Here is a 27,916-nt window from a genome sequence, read left to right on the forward strand (position 1 = left end):
ATGTATACATCATTGATTTTTCTCTTAAAATGTTTTATTTTATATAACTAAAATTTCAATTATAAATATTTTAATTTATAATCATGTTATGTTAATTGCTTTAACTACCTGTGATGATAAAACCAAACATGATACTGGACCAAGTGATTTGTCATGGGTAAAGCGTATTACTAGTAACAAATCATTGAAATCAAACACATTTTCTGGATGATACAATGTATTTAGATTTTGATACAAAAAAAATAAGCATCCACTTATAGATGTTAATAAAGAATATGGTTTTGATGTTTGAACTCGTAAAGAAAAATTTCGCTAAGTACCTACTAGGTTGTCTTTAGTTTTCTTAATTTTTTTGTACTGAACCGGACCAGGCTAAGATCATCATAAGAATAGTTTGCACATTCACATGATTCTCGCTAATAGTATTACAAGGAACAAAATTGGAGTGTCCAGACAGGTAAAACCCACAAACGAAAACAACTATATATCAGAGAGGTTAAACTCCAAAAACTAACGCAAAAAATAAAAAATAAAAAACAAAAAAAAAACAAAAAAAAACAAAAAAAAAACTATAACTATACATAGCGGGTCTCACACAGACACCATAAACAGAAGGAACCCCCCTATACACTTGATCACTTGATCCTCTTTCCGCTCCAGTAAACACAATGTATTTCATTAGACGAATTAGAAGAGTTCCACTTCATATTATGAATGATGAGCATTTAGCACTGCCCGGTATACCATGTCAATGAATTGGTCATCCTGTCATGGAAATAAAGATCATATCAGATGCACGAAAAGACCAGAAGAGAGCATATCAAATAAAGACTTGTAACAGGAAAGAATAAGCATAAGAATAATTGGAATAGGAAAAGAAAAAAAAGATACAAACATTACCAGCAACTCTATCAAGAATAGAATAACACATGAGCATAGAACGCTACTACAATAGCCCCTCATCTACTAGAGTCGCTCACTAGTTCATAATAACTGAATTCAGAATCTTTTCATTGTTCCCGCATCTCAAATTCTTAGAACTTTAGATATTGTTCAGCATGCTTGTATTTTACAGTTTTTCTCTGTTCTCCTGCAAAATTCTGTGGTTTTGGTAGAGCACAAGGAGCTAATTAGACATTCTTCTTAAAAGCCAACAAATTTATGGTTTCCTCTATGGTTTTAAGGAGTATCAATGGACTGCCACTATCAAACTGTACAGCAGTTAGAAAGCTTTAGTTTCCATTATATTTTGCTACTACTTGGGTCCACAAGCAAGCACATAGATGATCCTTCTCTTCTTCCCTTTCTTTTACCCCAAGGGCGTAGTGCAAAAAAATGTTCTTTCTTAATCTGCTTTTATGAAATATGCTTTTTATCCAGTTCTTTCATCAGAAACAGGATGGGGTAGAAGTAAGGTCTGCGTACACACTACCCTCCCCAGACCCCACTTGTGGGATTTATACTGGGTCGTTGTTGTTGTTGCTTTTTATCCAGTTCTGTTCATTCCTGTATTATTGACACTACTTTCTTTCTTAAATGTTGACCAATCTCTCCTCCCTCCCTCCCTATTGGAGTGGTAAAGGACCAAAGACAATGATATCATGCTGATACGTAGCGCCATGCCAGTAATATTTTTATTTCACCAGCCACAAAGTGAATCATTTCAGACCTAGTACATAAAAACTGCTAGTTGACCAATGATTTTATGCAGAAAGGAACTTTAACATTTTTACAGATTGATGTTCATTTTCACATATCAAGAATTTTGGATTAAATTTTAACAGGCTTTTCAAAGCATCTGAATTGAGAGTTAATCCGCTGTAAGCAAGTATTAAGCTATCACTGAAATGCAAACATGCTTTAACAGTACCAATAAAATAGGACCATATATAATAGGAAAAATCTGATGAGGAGGAATTCACAAATAAATTCATATAATAGGGAAAATCTTGATAGTGGAATAAGGAGCTTCATAAAGAAACACAAGGTCATCAATCTTTTGATTTCCTTAAAGCAAAATGCACAAACTGTTGTACAAAATACCAACTATCCTATGTTTGTACTACTTGGTACTCACCAAATGCGCTTGAAGGACTACGCAACCATGCAAACTATTCCAGACAACTTCCCCTCCAATTATCCTATGTTTGTGCTACTTGCACCCTCTTCAGCTCTTCTTGATGTGATTATTCCTAATCTTGTCCAATTTTGTATGACGCACATCCATCTTAACATCTACATTTATACGACACTTATCCAGTGAAGAAGCCCAATATTCGTCCATACATAACATTGCTGTACTCATAGACATTCTACACATATAAAGCTCCTGTATCACTTCTCCATCTTTCATGTCATTCTCTTGGAAGACTGAGCCTAGGTAACTGGAATTTCTGCATTTAGTCAACACAGATCCCTTCAATGTGACTTCAATTATTGTTCTTCTTGTGAAGACTAAATTTCCAATATTATTATTTACCTCACTTCTATTTATGATAAATCCCCCATTCTCTAGAGTGCTTCTCCTAGTACCAGGATTTAGTTTACCCCCTCGCTGGTTTCCTCAATTAACATGATATCGTCAACGAATAACATGCACCATCAAACCCCATTTTGTAGTTAGTTACCTAATCCATACTTTGGTAAAGAAAACCAGGCTCAATGAAGATCCAAAACGTAAAGTCACAATTATGGTGAACTCCCTTGTATCTCCTCCCATTGTTCTCACACTTGTGACTAGGGGTCGGGTCGGGTCAAAACGGGTAATGCAAAAATGGATGAATTATTCGACCAGACCTATATTTAATACGGATAGAAAATGGGCTAACCGGCGGATAATATGGATATCCATATTATCCATGGCTTTTTTAATATGATCACTTTTGGGAGAATTCCTAGTCTCAAACTTGAGAACCCCCAATTTGAGTCTTTAAATGTAAAAGTTAAAACCATAACTATCCATTGGTTATCCATTTTTTAAGTGGATAATATGGTTCTTATCCATATTTGACCCATTTTTAAAAAGTTCATTATCCAACCCAATTTTTTAGTGCATAATATGGATAGCTAACTGCTTTTTCTATCCATTTTTCCACCACTACTTGTGACTGTCACGTCATACATATGCTTTTTCGTGAATAACAGTTTAAAAAGTATGTAACGAATCAACACCTTAGTGCTATGTGGTGTAAATTTCCAATTAGCTAGTCAAATGTCCAATGCAAGAGCAACCAGACGCTAACAGGTTCACAGATACACCACATATACACACACACACACACGTGTAAAAGGTATAAATATAGACATCCTGCACTGCGTAAATGTCTCATCCTTCTCAGTGGAATGGCATCCAGATATGCCTCCAGATGAAAGCTTATGTCATGTAGAATGAGAGGAAATGAGAGAAGCTACAAAAACCAAGTCCTAAAAGTGATTGCTGTGTATTCTTACTGACATTCACAATGTGACTTGTTACACATAAAGCTATGCATGTTACAACAATTGTTTTCCTTTAGTATACCCTCTCAGCACAGTGTCCTTACCTTGCGATACCAATCTCTCATTACAAGGACAAAAGTAATTAACTGTAGATTACTTAAAGTTGAATGCGTTCATCTTCAAAGGTTGTGGTGAGGTTGTGGTGGGATGGTAAGTCCTTTTTATCCTTAACTAGAGGTCTCAGGTTCGAGCCTTGAAAATGAAGTCGCCTTTTGATACGAACTGGTCCACCGTCCAGCGACCACCGTACATGTGAACCACCTTGATGACGTGGACGCAAGCATCACGTGAGCCATCTTGATGATGTGGACGCAAGCATGTGGACCTAGGCCATGCTTACAATGATTGAAATACTTGGGCTTCAAGTTTTCCCTTTAAGGCATAAGATGAGTTCATTTGTAGAGAGCTAGATTTTGGATAATAGAAGAATTACCTTGTTGGGTAAGGTTTTGGGGATTGTTCCCTAGTTTCTCTCTTTGAACCTTTCTTGGATTGATCCAATGTGTGGATTTCCATGTATGAGTTCATGTCTCTTCTCCCATGGATTTATTCTAGTAATTAAATTTTAGTTTAATTGTTAGTTTATCCCTTCTTTCTTCTAAGTCTCTTCCCCCTCATTTTCTATTTCTAGATCTACCCTTGCTATCTTATCTTATTATTTGATTGTTTATCAATTTCTGGCTTCTGTGTATTTTAATTTGTATCATTTTGGTAAGAACCCCCCCCCCCCCAAAAAAAACCCATCCCAAAGGTGGGACTTTAAGGCGAAGGTACGGAACAGTGGGTGGGAAAAAAAATTTAATGTCTTCGAGAATGTTTAACATAGCAAACTAACCAAGGAATTCAGGAAAACATACCTGAACAAGCATTAGAAGTGCTTCCCACACTTTGTCTCTGCTAACAACAGGTCCATAGTTTGGGTTAGGAGCAGAAGCAGGAGTGAGAGATGGAGGAGGAATCGGCGGAGGAAATGGTTGAAGCAAAGGAGCTCCATAAGGACGTTGGAGATTCCCAAGCGGAAGCAGTGGGGGAGCAGTGGGCACAGATGAAGAAACGGCAGGCATCAGCAGAGAGGAGGCGGTTGGAGGACCAAAAAATGATGATGGCTTCACAAGATTTGAAGACCATTTAGCACTGCTGTCTGATTCAGATGCATCAAGGAGGGGCCTCAAAAGGGAAGAAGTTGAAAGAGTCGGAGATGGAATCAGGGCAGGTGCTGAAGAGGGAGGAACAGCAGCAGCAGGACGAGGAGGAGGCAGGACCGGTGAAGATGAGTGGTATGGCTGCCCTGGAACTGTAGTACTCGGAGCATTCCCAATTGTCATAGCATTCTGCAGAAGAAAAGCACAAATTTAGTTAAGATGAGACATAGTAAAAATCAAAATTTCCAGCTGATTCTCTTTTAAGAAGTATTTATTACGTACGGACATGTGAAGAAGAGAGACACTGATGCCCTGATTAGGAGGTCTGAGAGGAGGGGTAGAGGGAGGCCTAAGAAGAACTGGGGTGGGGTGATTATGCATGACATGACTCTGCTCCAGCTTACCGAGGACATGACCCTCGATAAAAAGGTGTGAGGTCGAGAATTAGGGTGATGGATTGACAGACAGTCTAGAGTTTCGCCTTGTCTTACCAGTAGTATTAGTACTAGTCGTGTATTTTCCTATTCCTAGTCCCTTGTTTTTATACGGTTTGTCATTATTATCAGCAGAATTGGCACTATTCTTGTAGTTTAGTATCCCTTGATCTCTGTTATTACTCGTTGTATCATTTGCTTCTATTCTCTTATTATCTTGTTGTTGCTATTGTTTATCTATTGCTTCATTTTTACTTTTTTTGAGCCGAGAGTTTTTCGGAAACAACCTCTCTACCTTCATAAGGTAGGGGTAAGGTCTGCGTACACACTACCCTCCCCACTTGTGGGATTTCACTCGGTTTGTTGTTGTTGTTTTTTATGGTTTTTTTCCTTACCAACATACATCATTAACTGTTGGCGGGATATCTAATTAATGTTTTTAAGGAAATTACTGCACAGAGCAAGCTTGGACCATATCTTCTTTTTTACTTCAGGGTCAATTCATGGCCTAAGTTCAAGTCCTAGTACTCCTTGAGACTTCATCCAAGTCATTACCTAGAGTATAGACAGTGTTCTACCCTTGTATATATATTTTTTTCAAATAACGGTGGTGTTCGGCCAGCTTGCTCACACTCGACTAATTTCAGCACCCTGCTACCTCCCACCAGCATAGGTACCGAGTAACTCTGTCCACCATGGCAAGCCAAATGGGAAGAAATAACCTAGTATTTTTGTCTCCACTGGGATTTGACCTGAGACCTCATGGATCTCCACCAACTTCATTGACCCCCTAGACTACACTGAGTGCTTTAATTTTTAAATACAAACATGCAGCTTGCAAGTACCTATATGCCCTTGTATATTGGGGTCAAATATGAAATAACAGGTTTAGCTTGAAAATGCACAAGAGTAGCTATCACTTGTTCGACTAACATACTGAATGCATATTACATATACCCCACTAATACTTGAGAAAAGTTGTTCTACACAAAATTAAAGATCTGAAAACAAATGCCCAACAAGAGTAACTGAAGATCTTTAAAAGGCACCGACACATGGAAAAGATATTCCTCACTAAGATATCTTGCACAACAGACACGATATATTGGAAGAAGAGCAAAGAAAAGGGAGAAAAAAAAAAGCATACACTGAAGAAGTTCAAAAAGGCATTTTCCTCAGGGAGGTGCGGAGCATTTGAGGCAGTAGACGACGATGGCTCCAGAGGACCATCAATTACAGCCATGGTTGGAACTGCTTCCAGCTCTTCAAATTCACTGTAGTAAAATTGCAGATAACCAAAAGTTCCTTTCAGAAACCGATTAACAGCAACTGGCATCAGTCAAAAAAAATTGAGTAAATGGCTAGCAGTGAAAGAGATTACTCCGAAAAGTTAACATGGAGGGAGTGGGGAGATTAAAGTTGACCTAAAAATTTCCTTCTTCACCTTGTGGTTCATTACTTAACCTACCACCCTGGTTGCTTCAACCAAATATCAGGTCATTCATCAAGTTAATCAGACAGGTAAGCATCGAGTGAGAAGCAGACATGTCTACTAACACTTCTCCCAAAACCAGGCAGCTTACTTGCGGTAAAAAATTCTACTATTTGAAGAGTTGACTTGGGAATTGAAACATATCTGATTGACCAAGTCCCTTCATCTGGCTGTCATCAACATTTATCTACTATGCACCTTTTCAGTAAGATTTAACTTAGGCACAACTCTTCAAATGTCAAGATGAAATTCAATAATCGATACAAAGGTCAAGAAATCTATCACGAAAAGTGCAATTGTAAAAATGCTGAAGTTGTTTTAATACCCTAACATCTTAAATTTTTATTTTTATTTGGAAAAGCTCGCTAGAAGTATCTTAATTCCAGTAAGCATGAAATGAAATACCTTTTTGTCAGTGGTACTTTTGACTTGGTAGGCACCTTGGAATATGCACCGAGTATCCTGATCACCAGCAAACACTAAATTTATTGACAGGTTTAAAAAGCTAATCATCAAAGATAAAATGCATGGGATGATCCGAAAGGTACTTCTTTTAATCCCTTTGCTTCTCATTAGCCGGTTATACAATTTAGTTAACTAGTATGCTGTTGGAAGTGCTGGTTTGCAACACTAGGCACCAATGCTCCATGCATTCTCAGTTCCATATAATCCTCAATTAACAGTTGAACTTAACTTTATGAACTATTTCTTCAAAGCATCAAGTAGGCTTTAAAATATTTTAAATTTATTTCTGCAACTACGCTATGACCTATTAGACATTAGCTTATACTCAGGACTGTTATAAGTAACAATTTTTCCACTATATCTTAGAATCATCTACTAACCACAGATATTCCCACATATGCATTCCCCAAATCATGATCAGAAGCATTAACAATTGAGTCCTTCAAATGCTGCATCATGCAAATTTAACTACCTTTTGTCCTAGAATTAACACCCTATACATTTTGGAACCAAAAAGACAACCCAAGGCAAAAGAGAAAAGAGGGTGGGGAAGAAAGGGAGCATTTCTGGAGAGAAAAGCTGAGAAATATTACCTGTCAAAGAGATTTGCAACTTCTTCACATTCACGCTGATTATAAAACCATATCCCATTTACTTCTTGGGAAGCATTTCGATACAACAAATATGGAACCTGGACCTCATACTCAAAATCCCCCAGGAGATCCTCCACCAAATTATCTGCACACAGGAATGAACTCTTTGTAAGGCACAAAAATTGAACAAACGTACTCACGCTGAAGGCAAACTCACAAACGTTCTGTTGCAACTTATCAGTAAATATGACATTCATATGAGAACCTTTACACGCCAAATCTCATTTCTGCATGACTCGTAGAATTGGAACCCAGAGTTTTAGCGCCAAGACAGAGGCACTAATAGCAAAGTGTTGAGTGTTGTTTCAACTAAAGCTTAGTGGTGAAGCCACATATAGAAAGGCAAAGGAGGCTTGTCGAATCAAATCTCTCGTGTCTGTCAATTACCTCGGAACATGCAAATGTGAAAGGACACTTGGTTTTCTTTCTTTTATTAACTAAGTTAGAAAGAGTCCTCAGTGTTGTGCATTCCTTCTCGTTTATTGAATAATAATACATTGAATTGTTATTTCCATCTGCCAGAATATATATTTTGTGGACAGGGTTTAGTAATTTGATAACTAATTAGTCAACACCCAAGCGAGAAATTTTATTAAGAATATGAGTGACATCAGGTATCCAATTTTATCAACGGAGAAATCATTTGCCTGCTATTGGTGCGAGTTGTAAGAACCTCCCCCCCCTCCTCGTAGTAGGCATTTTATGTTCTAAGACGGGGCCTCTTATTCAAAGATAGTCCAACTGCATTCTTCTCTCCTGCTTATTCAATTAACATTCTGTGGATCCGTACTGACACCCAATTAAATGACTTCAAAAGGAAAGACGAGCCTTCATATTAAAAATTCACATCTGAGTGAAGCAAGTGAGCGGTCCAAATGTTAAAGCAAGGATTTTATAAGTATCTTTGTGTACTTATTTGTTAAAGGATTTTTAACCTCCCCCACCGCCACCACTGTAACTCTACCTCTGACCCAAAGTGAATGTCATGTAATTTACATTGTTGTGATGCAGTAAAGGCTATAAATAGTATTAGTACAATCCGGGATCAAATAGTCAATCATGTATAACTTCATGAACATCTTTCAACAGGGAAAAAGCAAGATACTTTCTAATCAACCAAACACAAAATGCAAGTGGAGAGTAATTGTGAAACTGACCTGTATTTCGTCGGTTCATAACAATAAACTGAAACCGCGGTTGAGAACTCCTGTAACACCCTCTGTAAAAATTAATCATCACAAAATAGAAAAATACAGAACGCAAAATCAAAAATCAAACAAATAATCTATTAAAGATGAGTTTCCTAATACTCGCCTCTTGACAACAAATAGAGATCCTTCCACATCCTTTCGACTCTGTATAAGCAATTCAATTACAGATTATATTAAATAGAAAGAGCAAAATAAATAAATAAATTCGGAAAATTGAATTACCCATTGGCTGTTATCGATGTTGAATTCGTAGAAGGTAACATGAGCAGCAGTGATAAGAATTTCTTCAATGAAAGGATCGATACGCTGAAGAACGGTCAAGTTGAGGAGCTTGGTGCTGTTCTGGTCCAGATTCGGCATTAATTTTCCGTTCTGTGACATTATTTTCACCGAATCTTAGAACGGCAAAGTAGCTGTAAGCTGAGGTTCCGAGTGTGAGAGAAACCCTAGGATTGCTCCAGATTGAAGAAAATTTGTGCTTTGCTGTATATATCTGATGAGAGAGATGGAAGAGATGACGAACAGGGGTCAGGGTACAGACACATGTATTTAGTTTTCTTTTTCCTCTTTGTTTTTAATAAAAAGTTTTTATCAATATTTTTTTGTAAAAAAATAAAAAGTTCCTATAAATAATTTCTTTTCGTAAGTTAAGATAGTCCATCTCAACTTGTTTGACAGTGAAGCATGACTGCGGCTCCCCATTTGGAGTGCTAGATGGATTCCAAATACTCCCCTTCTGTGTAGAAGTGAGGAACTCACTTGTTGTGAGATTGAAGAAAGGGTAATAGAGGGGGAGTTCTCTCTCAATGACACTAGAACCCACTGTAGTTTTTCCCAAACCACTTCCCATATTCCCCCAAAACAACTAGATATAGCAACTTCTAACGCCATCAATAGTGATCCAAGGGAAAATAGTGTATCCATTCTTCAGGAATCCCCCTCCTTTAAAGATAAATTACTCAATGATACTATTCTACACAACACTGCACTCCTTTTTGAAAATCAAGTAGAGCAGTCTTCAGAGCCTATGAACTACACCAAGGACTACACCTCGAGTGACTTGAATACATTAAATGAAAGCTACAAGGTTAACCTATCATTTGAGGATATGCAGGTATTTATTATCGTTGGAAATACTCGATAATCATAAAGCTCTTAGGGAAGCGTATTATGCACCACTACCTAAGGAAGAAAGTTCAAGAACAATGGAAGATAACTGAAAACTTCCCCTTAATCGATTTGGGTGCAGATTACTACGTTGCTAAATTTACAAAGGAAGAAAACCTAGCTAAAGTCCTGCACCAAGGTCCATGGTTCATCAATGGACATTTTCTTTCAGTTCAAAAGTGGGTGCCAAACTTTGTGACATCAGAAGCTAAGCCCCTCAATACTGTTATCTGGGTTCGCCTCCCACACCTTCCGACTGAATTTTATGATGGAGTGATTCTTAGGAAAATTGGGAACACCATTGGAAGATTGCTAAGAGTCAATGCATGTACTTCGGCTACCCTAAGAGGTGGTTATGCCAGAATCTGTGTGGAAATCCCCATGGAACAACCAGTTAAATCTTTTATATTTATTGGGACACACAAGCAATCCATCCAATATGAAGGAGAGAACTTTCTCTGCAAAAAATGTGGTAGACTCGGTCATATTAGCCCACACTGTCCTCATTCCATGTCAGCAATGGTTCCAAAAGATAAGGAATTGCAGAGTTCCCAGAAGAACCATCAACATCCATGCAGTGAAACTTGGGAAAAAGTATCGTTTAGCAAGCCCAAAAGCAGAGGCACGCGACCAAAACCAACTGCTTTTAATGACTCAGAAACACCAGGTATTAGTGTAAAGATCTTTAATGCAGACACGGGTAAGTTCCTTCAAACCTAGAAATTAAAGTTTGTAGAGAAAGATACTTATGATAAATCTTTAAAATTAAAAGGTATCAATAATACATCAAACGTTATTAACAAAGATAACCACATTCCCACTAATAATAAATTCCACTCCTTATTCTTAACGCCCACAGATACCATTGATAACCAAGATCTAATGGTTTTGGAAGAAAAATCTGACCATTGCATGGAGGGTAAGTTGTGCTCAACCACCCCATCTAGCTTACACGTGAAAAACATTGATAACCCACCCTCCTTCATGTCTCAATCATTAGTTAAGTCTACAATTAGCAATAATCAACCGATAGGTAATAATCCTAAAAAAGATCAATCGTCTAAAATCCATCACTAAAGCCAACCAATAATCGAGGCTCTTCCACACCATACCATCATTCATACACACCCATTGGGTGATACAATGTTCAACCCAAATGCATTACCACAACACTTGTCCACTTCCTTAGTAGAATTTGAACAAATGGACACTACCCTAAAGACGTGGCTACTACTAAATCTTCAGATAATCCCTTACGCTTCCCCACTCCAATCCCATGCACATAGATCCTAACCCTATAAAGTTATCTACTGTCTCACCTCCAATCAAGTGTGTAAGCAGTATAAACTCCCCTATAAGTCCCAAAGAGCCTCAAGATGCCAAGATTTCTTTACTCACTGAGAAGGAGAAACAAACTTATCCAAGTTCTCCGTCAAACTCCACGCTCAACTATGAACAACCTACCCCCACTTCCCTCGCAACTTTCAAATCCAACAGTTTACTACACCTCACCACCACTACCCCCAAACTACCAACCCTTAAGTTGAATGGAAGCAGGCTTAATAGACCATGCGATCTTCTTCAATATGGAGATCAATGGTCAGGACACTGTCATAGTGATCCAAAACACCCCCTACCTGGCCCAACTTATATCAGAGGGGGTGAGATTAGCCATGAACAACTTCATGACTCAAACCTGGATCAACGACGTGCTTCATCCACTTGCACCAACTATGAATGCCAACCTGCTTCAAGCCATGCAAAGCCACTGAAATCTCCCATCACGAGCAAACCCACATATTCCAATTCCCCACACTCTGGATCTTCCTTTCTTTTTACTAGAGGAGATCTCTCCACTCAGTCCCATCCTCATTCCATGGGATTCCCATGCAAACTAGGATCCAGTCAACATGCCAAAGAAGATGGAGAACAATCCACCTCCCAACGAACAAGGTCAAAGAGGAAATCAAATGGAGGAGGAGGAGGAATTGGATCCCCCACGGAGCTAAGTGTAGAGTTTGCAAACCTAAACGAGGTAAAGGTTCTGCTCTTCAAGGAAAACATGAGCAAGAAATTCATATTCAACTGTCCTCCCTCAGTGTACAAACGCTCGATGGACATAAGGCCACCAAGGGACCCAACGGTGGGCTCTCATGCAAGTGATCTTAGTGCCATGCAACAGAATGAACCCCAACCCCTCTTTGGAGGCAGTGACCAACTCAAACCATCAAAATCTAATGATGATGAATAGAACCACAAGCATCATTTTCTGGAACGTGCGTGGATCAAACAATGAAGATTTTCGTAGGAACTTTAGAGAACTCATATATACTCACAAACCCTACTTAGTAGCCTTGCTTGAGACTAGGATGTCATCCAATGCAGCCTTACTTAACGATTATAACTTCACAGAAATGATCGAGGTGTCAGCTGAAGACCAATCTAGTGGCTTAGTTGTTCTCTATGATCACAAGATTGTTACTGTGAACAACTTTACTAGAATGGGACGGGAAATCCATGCAATGATTGAGGTAATCCCCTACAAATTTTCTTGGCTTCTTAGTACTGTTTATGCAAGTACAAATGTTTATATAAGAGAGTCCATGTGGAACTACCTAGAATATATTGCTAACAACTTTAATGGAGCCTGGTTATTAGGAGGTGATCTTAATGATATAACTATGGCTTCTGAAAAATTTGGAGGTAGGACAATAAATTACGCTAGAACCAATAGGATTTGGAACCATATAAATAACTGTAAACTAATTGACTTAGGATTCAAAGGGTGTAAGTACATTTGGTCTAATCACAGAAATAGGCACAAAGGCCTTATCATGGAAAAATTGGATAGGTTTTTGGGCAATGAAAATTGGTTAAGTCTCTTCCAGGCTCCTCAGTAATGCATTTGCCTAAAACCTACTCGGATCACAATCCCTTACTTCTTAAGCTCAACTCTTTTTAGGGTCCTCTACTCACAAACCCTTTAGGCTAGAAAGCATTTAGTGCACCCACCCCGACTTCACTAGTATAGTTTATTCTTACCGGGATAACAATAACTTTAAATCGGCCACACACGATTTTGTTCTCAATATTACCAACCGGAGTAAAACTACTTTTGGGGACATCTTTAAGAAAAAAAAAATTGGCTAGACTCAATGGTATTCAATGCTCACCCCATTACGCTACTAGTGTATTCCTACAAGTGCTTGAAATATCCTTACAAAAAGATTATAATAGCTTCCTAAAACTAGGGGAGGACTGCTGGAAGCTTAGAGCAAGGGTTAATTGGCTTAATGATGGAGACGCCAATACAAAAATTTTCCATATTAGTGCCACAATAGAAGAAGGCGAAATCACATAAACTACTTCAAAAATAATTACGGAAACTGGATTGATAACCCTAACAATCCTTCTACACGTTCAAAATTACTTTGAGGAAGCTTTCACTACATCCCATATTCTCTCAGAAAAATCTAATCTACCAAAAAGTTTTGATCACCAAGACCTATCCAGCCTAGACAGACCTCTTTGTGATAATGAAATTCAAAAAGCCTTATTCTCCTTTAAACCATATAAAGCCTCTGGGCCGGATGGCTTCCACCATTTTTTCTACCAAAATTATTGGAAAACAGTTGGCCCTAGTGTTATTACATATTGCCAAGAGATCTTTGCTTCACACCATATCCCCTTGGAAAATAATAGCACTTTCATTTGTCTCATTTCTAAAATCTCTAATGCCAACAACCTTAAATTTTTTAGGTCAATCAGTCTTTGCAACATCATCTATAAAGTGATTACAAAATCATTACTAATAGACTGAAACCTTTTTTGGATAAAATCATTAGCCTTTATCAAGCTAGCTTCCTGAAAAATAGGCGAGCTATTGATAATGCTATTTTAATTCAAGAAATTATGAACCATTTCAGGAAAAGTAATAGTAATAAAGGCAAAATGATTCTCAAACTTGACTTAGAAAAAGCCTTCGATAAGCTTGAGTGATCCTTTATCCATAAAACTTTAATATACTTTAAGTTCCCTCCTAAAATTACCTCTCTCATCATGTCATGTTTTACTACTAGTATTATGTCCGTGCTAGTTAATGGTACAACCACAAAATGATTCACCTCAAGTCGTGGTATTAGGCAAGGTAACCTATGTTGCCATACATCTTCATTCTTTGCATGAAAATGTTTAATAGATACATAAACCACCAAATGGACATTAAAATGTGGGATCCTATAATCTCTCTGCGAATGGTTTAGCTCTTTCTCACCTCTTTTTTGCAAATGACCTCACCCTAATGAGACACATTAACAAAAAGTCTTGTAATACTATCCTCCCAGGTATTAATCATTTTTGCAACATGTGAGGACAATACATAAACCTTGTTAAGTCCAAAATTATTTTTTCAAAAACTGTCCTAATAACTGTATTAATGAAATCTCCAACTTATTTGGGTTCAAAAAATGTGATTCATTCGGCAAATATCTTGGTTTTTCAATAACCAATTTTAGCCTAGAAGCAAAGGATTTCCAGTATATTCTTGATAATATGAGATCTAGATTAGCCATTTGGAAATCGAGCTGCTTAAATATCGTTGGTAGAACCACGCTTGCTTGCTCTACTCTTGCAAGCATTCCTAGTCACGTGATGCAATACACTCTCCTCCTCATTAAAATCCTAAACTCTATTAATAAAATACAAAGGGATTTCATATGGGGTACTATGGAATCTAAAAAGAAACTCCACCTTATTAGCTGGGAAACAATTACCATGGCTAAGGATAAAGGGGGTTTGGGATTACGTAAGGCAAAATCCAAAAATATAGCCTTACTAACTAGTACGGCTTGGAGGTTTCTTAACACACCTCAAGCCCCATGGGCCAACATCCTAACACAGAAATATGTCGTCAATAACAGAAAATCAAAGCACTCTCATAATTGGAGAAACATCCTTAAGGGTTGGCACATTTGTAACAAAGGGAGCCTATGGTCAATCCATAGTAACTCCTCCCTCCCCATTTGGAGTGCTAGATGGATTCCAAATACTCCCCTTCTCAGAAGCTGTATAGAAGGCCCCTTAAATATTAATGATCACAAAATAAAAGTTAGTGATATTATAGTGAACAATACATGGTCTTTTGATAAGCTTTCCTTTACTCTATCACCTAATATCATTAGAAACATCACCAACATTTCCATGTCCATTAATCGTTACTATGATTACCTTCTTTGGGAACCCAATACTGATGGTTACTTCTCCAAGGCATCATGTTATACCCTAATAGAGAATCCTGAACCTAACCTAAAGAAAAGCATTAACAACTTCAAATGGGTATGGGACGCCCACTGCCCTAACAAAATAACATTCTTCCTCTGGAAATGTTGTCACAATAAACTTCCCTCCCATTCCTTCCTTTATCATATCGGAATGAATATTGATAAATCATGCATTGTGTGTAGGTCAGGTGAAGAAACTCTTCCCCATGTTTTTCTACACTGTGAAGTAGCTAAAAACCTTTGGAAATCCCTTAATTAGGATACCATTGCCCCAAGCTCCGATAACCAAAGTTGGATAGATGCCATCAGACACAGTAACCCACTGATTCTCTCCAACATAATCAATTGGAATCGCTTGCTCTCATTCCTTCTCTGGAACATTTGGATAAATAGAAACTATAATTTGGAAAATAATACAAACAAATTTATTTCATTACCCCATATCATCAACCAAGCAACTGAGTTCCACTATCTAACGGAAAGGGAAAGCAACTATGAAGTGATACTCAGCTGTAGCACGAATTGGAGGAAGCCACAGCTAGGCTGGTACAAACTTAATCTCGATGGTGCTCATAGTATAACTACGAGTGAAATTGGTGGAGTGGTGCGTGACCACAACGGCCACTGGATATTGGGTTTTAACATGAGAGTTCAAGCTGCTTCTTGCACCCATGCAGAACTTCTGGCTTTTCAGTAAAGTCTGAAGTTTGCAATAGAAAGAAACTTATTTCCTCTGGAAATCGAAACTGACTCGATACAGGTATTACAACTCCTTGAAAATGGCAAAACTACATTTGACTCTATTGTTCATAATTGCAGGTTATTGTTGTCCACGAATGAGAAGGACACAGTGGTCTGGCATAGCTTCAGAGAAGGAAATTGAGTAGCAGACCTTCTGGCCAAGGAAGCTAACAGTCAGACTATCATCAATAAGCTAGTTTATTTTGTTAGGCCTCCCCCATATGTCGTGGCCAGGATGCTGGCAGACAGAGATAGAGGTGGTAGTATGGAATTAGTGCTTAGAAGCACTTGTAGAACTCTAGCTGCTTTTGGAAATCTAAATGCCATAGACGGAATTAATGTTGTGTGTAATGATCCAGTGGATCAATGTACTAATGTTTCCTATTATTAAATAAATAAAAAGTTCCCCTTGTCCAAAAAAAAAGAAGCATGACTGCGGTTGAATAAAAAATCTTTACTTATATCTATTTCTATTATATTTTACGTGAAAAAACATGGAACCGGATATTGTAACATAAAGATAGTTTTCCTTTTAAGCCATTAAAAATAAATTTTGCAAGAAAAATTGGATACATATTAATTGAAAATATTTTTAGGCGTATAAATTTTGTTGAAATTAAATTCTTAAAATAATTTGGACTATATTTTAAATTCAAGACATATTAGTTCAAATAAACTTATTGGACTAAAATAATTGAATTAATTATATAATCCAATATATATGGATTAAATAAATAAGTCTTAATCCATTGGGCTAGCCCATTTAATCGTGCTAAAGTGATGAGCCCACTACATTAAGCCCAATATGCCATCTTCCTAGAAGCCTCAGTCAAGCCTCACGGGTCACGGGCTTACTCGGGCCGGGCTTAAAAGCTTCGTTTTTAAACGGGCTCCAAAAATTCTAGCCCAACTCTGCTAAATCACGGGTTGGGCTGGGCTGGTCCAATGGGCCAAGCCCATATTAATGGTTCTAAATTTTATCGGTCGGAAAGAGTTTGTTATTATCATAACTCCTCCCTTCCACAACTATAAATAGGGGCCTTCATAACCCAGAAAAGACACCAGAAGTTATAACAAGAAGCATGAAAGAGCTTGTGGATCAAACGCTGCAAATTCCTCCACAAGTTTCAAGCTTCAAGCAATCAAGTTCAAGCTCAAGAACGAAAAACAAATCAAGCTCAAGCTCAAGAACGAAGAACAAATCAAGATTAAGTTCAAGCAATTAAACTCAAGCTCAAGAACAAGATCAACGTTCATGGCAACAACTACATATTTAAGATCAAGCTCAAAGGCCCTTGAATTTATTTAATATTGGAAAGACGAATCAGAGGATTCATATAGATTGTACACTCATATCATTCAATATTTTTTGGTCTTGATTTTGTTTTCTCGATGCAATTTTATTGACTACAAATTCTGGTACACCCAGTGGGACAATCTCTATCTCTCATCTCAACGTTTCAATCACCAAAGTTCAAGAACATCGAAATGGATTCAAAGAAAATCAAATCCAGTACAACTTCCACCAAGGTTGCTAATGCTAAGTTCTATGCTGATGTGGAAAACCTCCTTGATGTTACCTTTGGAAGCTTTGGACCAGTTACATAGGAGTAAAGCAAGTTCGTTAGGACAACAAGCACCCCAAGTGTCGTCCGCATCTATCCCTATTTTCAAATCTTCATCGTCAAAAGAAGCAAGATCTTCCACAAACACACCTGAAGGAGGAAGCAATGTTGCTGAATTGATCAAGAAAACTCTTGCTTTGCTTGACCTCTTCGGATCCAAGCACTCTGTTGTGAAGGAAGATGATGATGCTTCAAGTGATGGATCCTCCCCATTTACACCACATAGCATGAGCCAATCAAGGATCAATATGTGTGACAATCCATACTACTCTCCATCGTCCACAACATCATGCAAGCCATAATGACAAACATTTCATCTATAGAGGAGCAGTTGGCAAACTTGACGGAAGTAATCGCTGGCTTGACCAAGTGCATGGAAATTCAAGATGCTAGAATCGACAAGCAAACAGATAGGTTGGGAATCTTGATGGAAGAAGAATTCACCCACGCACCCGGCAAGCTCCCAGAAGTTCTAGAGAGTGATTCTCCCCCAAGACAAGTAGCATTCTCTAAGGCTATCCCTGTCTCATCTGAAGGGATGATTCTGATCGATCAACTGAAGGAGGTCATTAAAGGAACTATTAAAAATAAGTATGAAGTTGTTGCCAAGTCCTCCCTTACATATGCAAAACCATACATTTCAAGGGTCGATATGTTGAAGATGCATGTTGGTTATCAACCTCCAAAGTTTCAACAGTTTAATGGTAAAAGTAATCCAAAGCAACATGTGGCGCACTTCGTAAAGACGTGCAACAATGCTGGGACTTATGGAGATTACTTTGTCAAGCAGTTTGTCCGCTCGCTAAAAGAAAATGCTTTTGTCTGGTACACAGACCTCGAAATTGGATCTATTGATAGCTGGGATCAACTAGAGCAAGAGTTCCTCAATCGCTTTTATAGCATGAGATGTACTGTGACTATGATAGAACTCATAAATACTCGTCAATGAAAGAGTGAATCAGTTATTGACTTTATTAATATTTGGAAGAATGCAAGCCTCAACTATAAAAAGAGGCTTAGTGAAACTTCTGGCATAGAGATGTTCATCCAAGGCATGCATTGTGGACTATGCTACATCTTGAAAGATATCAAGTCTATCACATTTGAAGAACTTGTGACTCGTGCCCACGACATGGAGTTAAGCATGGCCTCCGCTGGAAACGAAAGGCTGCCTAACTATGAGCCTCACAAAGGGAACGACAAGCAAGAAGTCAGGAAATGGAGCAAGTTGGTACCGAGGTCTGAAAACAAAGAAGCCATAAATGTCAACACATCACCTATAAAGTTAACGACGAAGGTGAGCAAGAAGCAGAGTATGAAATTCACTTCTTTTCAAGATAAGCCAAGTGGAAAGTTGACTATAATAGAAATGCAAGAGAAAGAGTACCCATTTCTGGATTCTGATGTGCCAGCTATTTTTGAAGATCTCTTCGAGTTAAATCTCATTGAGCTTCTGGAGATGAAGCGACCAAATGAAGCTGGGAAAACAAATTACCCAAATTACTGCAAATACCATCGACTTGTGATCCACACTCTAGAGAAGTGCTTTGTTTTCAAGGACAATGTTATGGACATGGATCGCGAAAAGAAGATCGTGCTTGAAGATGAGAAAGCAAGCGCAAACCAAGTCTCTATCACCTTTGGCTCATTCAGTCCGGATGATTTATGTGGTTTTAAAGAAAGTAAAGATGAAGAATTATTGGAGAACGACAAATTTGAAGTCAATCAACCTGATGATGATGAAGGTTGGACGTTGGTGACTCGTCGTAGGCACCACAAAAGGAGCCCACGAAAAAAATAAATAGAACAACCAATAAGGAAAATGATGGTGAAAAGACCAAGGAGATGGAATCCAGTTAAGCATTTAAAGAAAGTAGGGGTGTTACGGTTTGACGGAAAATCGAACCAAACTGATTAAGTAAACCGATATTGTTTTTTGATTTGGATTGGTTTTGGTGTTAAATTTTAAAAACCGATAATATTTGATTTGGTTTTGGTTCTATTTTAAAAGACCGAAAAATAAACCGAACCAAACCGATTAATTATATACAAAATTTAATAATTATTTATATACAATATAATATCTTTTTGTAAATAATTTTAATTGTTATTTTGAATTTTGGTTTATCCTGTTATATCTTAAAAGATTGCCTAAGCTCAAAACAATAGAATTCGACCAATTTTCTTTTCATTAATAGACTCTAATTCTCTAACCCTCCGCACATACTTTTGCCTAACATAAGAGTTTAAAAAAACCACCATAAGAGTAAAGAAAGCACATTCAAATTGCAAGACAACAATGGCTAAAGCTTGAGAAAGCAAACTTTTAGTTTGTTTTTTGTTCATTCTTTTCATATAAACAGGTAAATAAACTTTCAATTCTGAAAGAAATATATAAAAAAGCATAAATTTAGCAAATTATTTTCAGATTGTTGTCTAGCATTGTTTTACTATTATCGACTTATCATTAGCTTACTAAGAATTGAAAAATCGAACCAAACTGAACTAAATCAACAACAATCAAACTGATGGTTTGTATTTAATTTGGTTTGATTTTGGTTTTAAAATTTTAAAAACCGATAAAAATGGTTTGGTTTTGGTTTTAATCAAAAACCGACCAAACTGAACTGTGAACACCCCTAAAAGAAAGCAAAAGTGGAGGTGCACCGCCCTCAAAAGCCTCGATATCTAGTGACCTTGGAGGAGTTTCTACCAAGTTGGTTATGCATGAAGATTTCCCATGGGGGTGTTGATGCCTCTTGTTGCCACGCTGACAAAGGGGAAAAAAGAGTGATGACCTATTGTTGCCACCATCTTCGGAAAAGCTCATCAAGTCCACTCCTCAAGAAGTTAATGCTTGTGAGGAAAAAGTTACATTCACGAATGACGATTTTCTACTGGGTGACACTCTTCACAACTGCCCATTATACCTGGTTGGCTATATGCGCGATGAAAGAGTAAATCGAATTTAGGTTGACGGAGGATCCTCAATGAACATCTTGCCAGTTCGCCCTATAAAAGAACTTTGCATTCCCATGAACGAACTCTTGGAAAGTCGTGTGATGATTCAAGAATTCAAGCCAGGGGGGCAAAGATCCATAGGTGCAATCAGGTTGGGAATCACCACTGAAGATATGCAATCAAGTGCATGGCTGCATGTGATCGATGCAAAGACTCCATGCAACGTCGTGCTTGGAAGGCCTTGGATACATGAGAATAAAGTGGTTCCATCTACCTACCATCAATGTTTGAAATACTACGAATGTGAAGTCGAGAAGAAGATAATTGTTGATGATGAGTCATTCACCGAGGCTGATTCACACTTCACCGATGCAAAGTTCTACTTGAAGAACCGCATTGTAAAGGAACTAAAAGTTGATAATGTCATGAATGACAAGGATGACGAGTCCACAGGTAAGAGAGATGAGGTGGTTGCCAACAAAACCAAAGTAGTTGCTGTGAAGGTACACCCAAACCAAAATAAGTCTCATAAAGGGAACATTGTGTCTCACGGCAAGAAAGTAACTCCTCCGCTCCAATACGTCCGTAAAAAGAAGAAAGATGAAGATGAATCATCTAATCTCAAAACTAACATGCTAAAAGGGTTAAATCTTCCGGTCAAATGAATTGAGGCAGTAAAGTCATCCTCAATGTCGCTTGCAGGGTTTGTGGCCCAAAATCGTCAACAGAATATGGCACTCCCTACAAAGTGAATAGATGAAGGTTTTGATCCTAACGCTTACATGCTATTTGCAAAAACTGGATACAATCCCAATGAGCCATCGAAGTTAGGAAAGCTCCCATCGGAAGCTGTAACGAGATAACCACGTAAAGGTTTGGTATACAAGAAACCATCACCAGTGCGCATATCTATAAGAAGGGTGAGCAACAATTATATCACTGTAGAAGACGAATTTGTCACTTCTAACAAGCCTTCTGTCTTTGATCGACTTGGGAAATCAACTGTGAGGGCTTCCGTGTTTGAGAGATTGGGTCCATTAAAGAAGGGGAACAAGTTCCAGAGAAATTATCAAAATACAAGAACACATGCTTCGCCCAAAATTCAGAAGATCTCTAAGGATTTCCAAAGTCTAGTTCCTCCTAGAATAAGGCGACAAACAAAAGTCATGGTTTCGTGTGATGAGGTACTAAATGTGAAGCCATACATGGTGGTCTACACTAAAGAACGTGATGTAGACGAAGAAAGTATGGGTTCTCCGTATCATGTTACTGTACAAGGTGAGAATGGTGTTCCATCTTCAATGGAAGATGTTTCACTGTGTTATCACATATCCTTCAATGGTGGGGACCCTCAAGAAGATGAAGATGTAAAGGATTCTCCGCCTGAACTTGAAGAAGGGGTAAAAACAACAATGGATGCTTTGAAAGAAGTAAACCTTGGCACTAAGGAAGAACTTAGGCCTATTATCTAAGTGTTTTACTAGCAACCGATGAAGAAAGCACTTTCATGGAGTTAGTCAAAGAGTTTAAAGATGTCTTTTCTTGGAGTTACAAAGAGATGCTTGGCTTGGACCCTAAAGTAGCAGTCCATCACATTGTAGTCAAGAATGGCACTCGCCCTGTTAAACAAGCTCAAAGGCGCTTTAGGCTGGACTTGGTTCCCTTGATTGAAACCGAAGTTAACAAACTCATCGAAGCTGGCTTTAATCGTGAAGTTAAATGCCCAACATGGGTTTCAAGTATTGTCCTTGTAAGGAAGAAAAATGTCCAGATTTGAGTGTGCGTTGACTTCAGGGATCTCAACAGTGCGTATCCCAAAGATGAATTCTCGTTTCCTATTCTAGAGTTGATGATCGATACTACTACTGGGTAAGAGGCAATGTCATTAATGGATGGTTCGTCAGGCTATAACCAAATTCTCATGTCACCAAAAGATGAAGAGCTTACTGAATTCCGCAACCCCAAGGGTATTCATTGCTATAGGGTAATGCCTTTTAGATTGAAGAATGCTGGTGCTACTTATCAAAGGGCTATGCATAATATGAAGACCTTCTCCGCAAAAATGTCGAATGCTATGTGGACGACTTGGTGGTTGAATCAAGAAAGAGGAGCGACCACTTGAAGGACTTGAGAATGGTGTTTGAGTTGCTCCGGAGATACCAACTTGGGATGAATCCATTAAAATGCGCCTTTGGAGTTACTTCTGGAAAGTTTGTTGGTTTCATTTTCCGACATTGAGGGATTGAAATTGATCAACCCAAAGTAGATGCAATCTTAAAAATGCCCGAGCCTCAGGATATTGACGAATTGAAAAGTATGCAAGGAAAGTTAGCGTACCTTAGGAGATTCATCTCAAACCTAGCTGGGACGTGCCAACCATTCAGTTGCCTTATGAAGAAAGGTGTCCCTTTTAATGAGACCAAGCGTGTAGCAATGCCTTTGAGAGCATTAAATCCTACTTGATGAAGCCTCCAGTTTTAGCAGCCCCTACCTGGAAAGCCATTGATACCATACATTGTCGCGCAAGAAAGGTCTATTGGAGCACTGTTGGCCCATGATAGTGAGGGGAAAGAAAACTCTCTTTACTACTTGAGCAGGATGATGACACCAAACGAGTTGAATTATTCACCCATTGAAAAGTTGTGTTTGGCGCTAGTCTTCTCAATTCAAAAATTGAAGCACTACTTTCAAGTTCATTCTGTTCATCTTGTTTCTAAAGCAAATCTCATCAAGTTCGTGATATCAAAACCTGTTCTTAGTGATCGACTAGCGAGATGGTACCTCCAATTTTAATAGTTCGAGATTTTGTACATCCCTCAAAAGGCTGTAAAAGGACAACATTGTAGATTTCTTGGCAGATCACCCAATACCTGATGATTGGGAGCTAACTGACGAACTACCTGATGAGGATACAATAGTCATTGAAGTTTAACCTCCATGGAAGATGTACTTTGATGGCGTTGCACATCGCGGAAGAGCTGGTACTGGTGTAGTATTTGTCACCTCTCAAGGTGAAGTTCTGCCCTACTCTTTTATGTTAACGCAACTTTGCTCTAACAACGTTGCTGAGTATCAAGCACTAATACTTGGGCTTGAAATAGATGTCGAAATGAAGTGGTTGCAATTGCAAGTCTTTGGTGACTCTCAGTTGGTGATCAACCAGCTTTTAGGTAGTTACGAGGTCAAGAAACCTGAACTACGCCCATATCATGATTATGCTAAAACTTTAATGGGGTGGGTCGGTGACGTGACTATTAAACATGTGCCAAGGAAAGAAAACAAGAAGGCTGATGCTTTAGCTGCCCTAACTTCATCGATAACTCTGTCTGATCAAGCGCAAGTTACTGTCTATCAAAAATAGGTAGCACCGCCACCAAATGAGGCTGGAAGTGAAGAAAATGATCTCAAGCATATTCTCACGGTTTCTGAAGCTGAGAAAGAAGAATGGCGACAACCCATATCGACTACTTAAGCTATGAGATACTTCCAGAAAATCTAAGAAGAAGGACTGAGATCCGTTGTCGTGCACCTCGCTTTCTTTACTACAAAGATACTCTATACAGAAGGTTATTCGAGGGAATACTCTTGCGATGCTTAGGGGAAGAAGAAGCATTCCAAGCTTTGTAAGAGGCATATTCTGGGGTATGTGGATCACACCAGTCTGGAGCAAAGCTCCAATTTTATATAAAAAGGATGGGATATTATTGGCCAACTATGGTAAAAGATTGCTTGGACTACGCTCGAAGATGCAAGGCTTGTCAATTCCATGTGAATTTTATTCATCAATCTCATGAAGTGTTGCACCTGATTGTGGCATCCTGGCCATTTGACACTTGGGGATTAGATGTGTTGGACCACTGCCAAAGTCCTCTGGTGGGCACCTATACATCTTGGCTGCAACTTGACAACTTCTCAAAATGGGCTGAAGCTGTTGCTCTTAAGGAGGTAAAGAAGGAAAGTGTTGCAAGTTTCATCCGAGTAAACATAATCTGTCGCTTTGGCATTCCTCATTACATAATATCGGATAATGGAAAGTCATTCTATAATAGGTTGATGGACAAGATTTGTGATCTCTTTGGCTTCAAACAACGTAACTCTTCGATGTACAATGATGCCGCCAATGGTCTAGCTGAGGAATTCAACAAGACTTTATGCAACTTGTTAAAGAAAGTCATCTCCAAATCCAAACGAGATTGGAATGACCGTATGGAAGAAGCTCTATGGGCATATAGGACGACTCACCGTACGTCAACACAAATGACCCCTTATTCACTCGTTTATGGAGTCAAAGCCGTCTTGCCACTCGAGCATCAAACACGTTCATTACGACTAGTTATTCAAGAAGGGATCACTAATGAAGAAAATGCTCGACTTCGATTAGCAGAGTTGGAGTCTCTTGATGAGAAGAGGTTGGAAGTTCAACAGAGTCTTGAATGTTACCGAGCTCGATTGTCTTGCGCCTTCAATAAAAGAGTTCGCCCGAGATCCTTTCTAGTAGGAGATCAAGTCAGTGCCATACGAAGACCAATTATTACTTCCCATAAACCTGTAGGGAAGTTTACTTCAAAATGTGATGGGTCATATGTCGTACAAGAAGCTTACTCAAGTGGGCTTACAAACTGGTTGATGCATATGGCATGAGAATTGGCCCTATCAATGGCAAGTTTTTGAAGAAGTATTATCCTAGTTGCAACGCTCCTTGACGCATGAGCCTAAACTGCATGTTCCTACACTCCCGGCCCACATGAGTCTAAACTGTGTATGCCTACAAAAAAAAAAGTCTGCTAGGTTGAAAACCTCGAAAGAGACGGCCTAGGAAAAAGTTAGGACAATAACCAATTCTGAACTGCGGTATGACTTGATCCTCTTCACCAAGGTACGTAGGCAACTTAGAGTTTCATTCTGAGTTCAGTCGCATAAGTTCAAAAGATACATAACCCCCAATCTTCGTCCGGTTGAAGTACAATGTAGTGTAATTCATTCAATCAGCACTTGAAAATCGAGTTGAGATACCATTCTTCTGTTAAACTTTGGATCCCATTTAATTTCAAGGGGGCAACCCTCCATGGTAAATTGTTATCTTCAATGGGATGATTTTAGGAGGATGCCAAGGATTTGTGCTGAAATGCGGGGGTTCACTATGTCTTCGTGTTCGCCAAATCTTTAAGTCTGCCGGTCTTCAAGTCGAAATATTTAAGCCTTCAAGTCTTCAAATTGAGGTCCTAAAACTCGCCGGTCTTCAAGTGGAAGTATTTGAGCCCTCAAAGTCTTCAGGTTGAAGCGTCAGAGTCCGCTGAATCTTCAAGTCCATCAAATCTTCAAGTTTGTCGGTCTTCAAGTTGAAGCCTGCAAAGTCCGCCAAATCTTCAAAGTTTTCCAAGTGTTCAAGTCGACGTCGTCAAGTCCACGAAGTCTCGAGTTGAAGCTTTATAATTTTTCAATCTTATGGTGGATATATAAGTCCCTTTGCACCTTAAGTTGGCCTCTTTGTGGGGTTGCCCTTAAAAGGAAATTATAACTTTCCATTCTTAAGGTGGACATATAAGTCCTTTGCACCTTAAGTTGGCCTCTTCGTGTGTTTGTCCTTAAAAGTAAAACTATACTTTCCAATCTTAAGGTGGATATGTAAGTGTCTGGAGAGTAATCTCTCCGATAGTCGAGCCACATTGAGAGTAATCTCTCTGATAGTCGATGCACATTGAGAGTAATCTCTCCGATAGGCAGGGCCACATTGAGAGTAATCTCTCCAATAGGCAGGGCACATTGAGAGTAATCTTTTCAATAGTCAAGCCACATTGACAGTAATCTCTCCGATAGTCGGGGCACATTGAGAGTAATCTCTCCGATAGTCGAGCCACATTGAAAGTAATCTCTCCGATAGTCGGGGCACATTGAGAGTAATCTCTCCGATATTCGAGCAAGGATGAGTACTCATCCCCTCAAACCCTAAAATCACCATCTTCATGCAAGAACTCATCCTACTATTCTTGGCCTAAAAAATTCAAAAGAAAAAAAAAAACTAAGGAAGGAAAGCAAAAGTAAAGAAGAAAAAATTACCTTCGTGTCAATGCTTCCGAATCGTCCAGCTAACCGTAGCTCGCCGACGTTGTTGATACTAATTGAATGAAAGACATTTGGGTATTTATATAGCTTCGGAAGATGGATATTGAAGAATCAGTGTCGATGTGGGATCCGTGATTATTAGTGTTGAAAAAGAACTAGGTATCCTATTCCTAATTCAATTGGAAAAGCTGAAGGCGGTGAAGGTCTCTTACCTACGTATACGTTTGGTTGAGATGTAAAGATTCAGTACTACTAGAATTTGAGACATTGCAATAACTTGCTAATATGTCCACAACCGTAGGGTGTACATGTTTAAAGATTCTTGCATTTTCTAGGCTTAAGTGGAAGGCATCGAAGAAAATCCAATTCACTTTAACTTTAGCAATATTTGCTATCAGTTAATGTGACAATTCTTTGCTACTTCACGTGACCATTTTATACTTAGAAGTCTGACAGCGTTGTGAGGTTTTATCTAACCTTGCAAATGTATAAGTTCTAATGCGAACATTGGAGGATGTATACTCAGAGGCGGATTCAGGAATTAAATCTTATGGGTTCAATTTTAAGGGCTTTTAACATTGAACTCATTGTATTTTTAAATTTATGGGTTCATATCTATTATTTATGGGTTCAGTTGAACCCGTAGGTTATACGCTGCATCCGCCCCTATACTTCAAGTCTCGTCCGCATAATTCGACAAGCCTATATCTCAACAAGTCTTCAAGTAGGAGGCATTTATATGCTTATAAATTTTGTTGAAATTAAATTCGTAAAATAATTTGGACTATATTCTAAATCAAGACATATTAGTTCAAATAAACTTATTGGACTAATATAATTGAATTAATTATATAATCATATATATATGGACTAAAAAATAAGTCCTAACTCATTGGGCAAATCCATTTAATCGGGCTAAAGTGATGAGCCCACTACATTAAGCCCAATATGCCATCTTCCTAGAGGCCTAGTGCCATGTGTCAAATGACGTGGCACGACAAGTCAAACTAAAGAGCCAATGAGATCATGCCACGTGTCAAAATGTAAAGGCATGCCAAGTCACATTAAAAGGCCAATGACCGCGCCACATGTGCAAGTGACATGTTCTGGCCAATCAAATGCGGCCTTGTCACACTTCAATTTGATTGGTCGGAAAGAGTATATTCTTATCAACTCTTCCCTCCC

At 38.5% G+C, this 27,916-nt stretch overlaps 1 protein-coding gene across 2 annotated transcripts; it reads right to left on the reverse strand.

The window, feature by feature from the left end:
* Nucleotides 1-381: 381 nt before the first annotated feature.
* LOC107784986 (mRNA-decapping enzyme-like protein) lies at nucleotides 382-27,170 on the reverse strand. 2 transcript variants are annotated; one of them, XM_016606191.2, is made up of 10 exons: nucleotides 26,944-27,073; nucleotides 26,726-26,818; nucleotides 9,118-9,388; nucleotides 8,999-9,039; nucleotides 8,842-8,903; nucleotides 7,625-7,769; nucleotides 6,972-7,028; nucleotides 6,222-6,348; nucleotides 4,356-4,829; nucleotides 382-765 (listed from the first exon to the last, which is right to left on the reverse strand). In XM_016606191.2, exons 3-10 carry the CDS (start codon nucleotides 9,274-9,276, stop codon nucleotides 709-711), a joined length of 1,122 nt encoding a protein of 373 aa, XP_016461677.1. In that variant the 5' UTR covers nucleotides 9,277-9,388; nucleotides 26,726-26,818; nucleotides 26,944-27,073; the 3' UTR covers nucleotides 382-708. The 2 variants fall into 2 exon arrangements, with proteins under 2 accessions (XP_016461677.1, XP_016461678.1); XM_016606192.2 differs by having other exon boundaries at nucleotides 8,842-8,891; nucleotides 26,726-27,170.
* Nucleotides 27,171-27,916: the final 746 nt, after the last annotated feature.

Source organism: Nicotiana tabacum, chromosome 8 (genome assembly GCF_000715075.1).
Source record: "Nicotiana tabacum cultivar K326 chromosome 8, ASM71507v2, whole genome shotgun sequence".
Taxonomy (NCBI): domain Eukaryota; kingdom Viridiplantae; phylum Streptophyta; class Magnoliopsida; order Solanales; family Solanaceae; genus Nicotiana; species Nicotiana tabacum.

Excerpts from the sequence above, each read along its gene's own strand:
- LOC107784986 (XM_016606191.2), bottom strand. The coding sequence starts at position 9,276 with ATGTCACAGAACGGAAAATTAATGCCGAATCTGGACCAGAACAGCACC. Across the intron at positions 4,830-6,221 it reads CCTTTTTGAACTTCTTCAGT|AATGCTATGACAATTGGGAA; the intron begins GTATGCTTTTTT and ends TTTCTTCTGCAG. Across the intron at positions 766-4,355 it reads CACTTCTAATGCTTGTTCAG|GATGACCAATTCATTGACAT; the intron begins GTATGTTTTCCT and ends TTTCCATGACAG.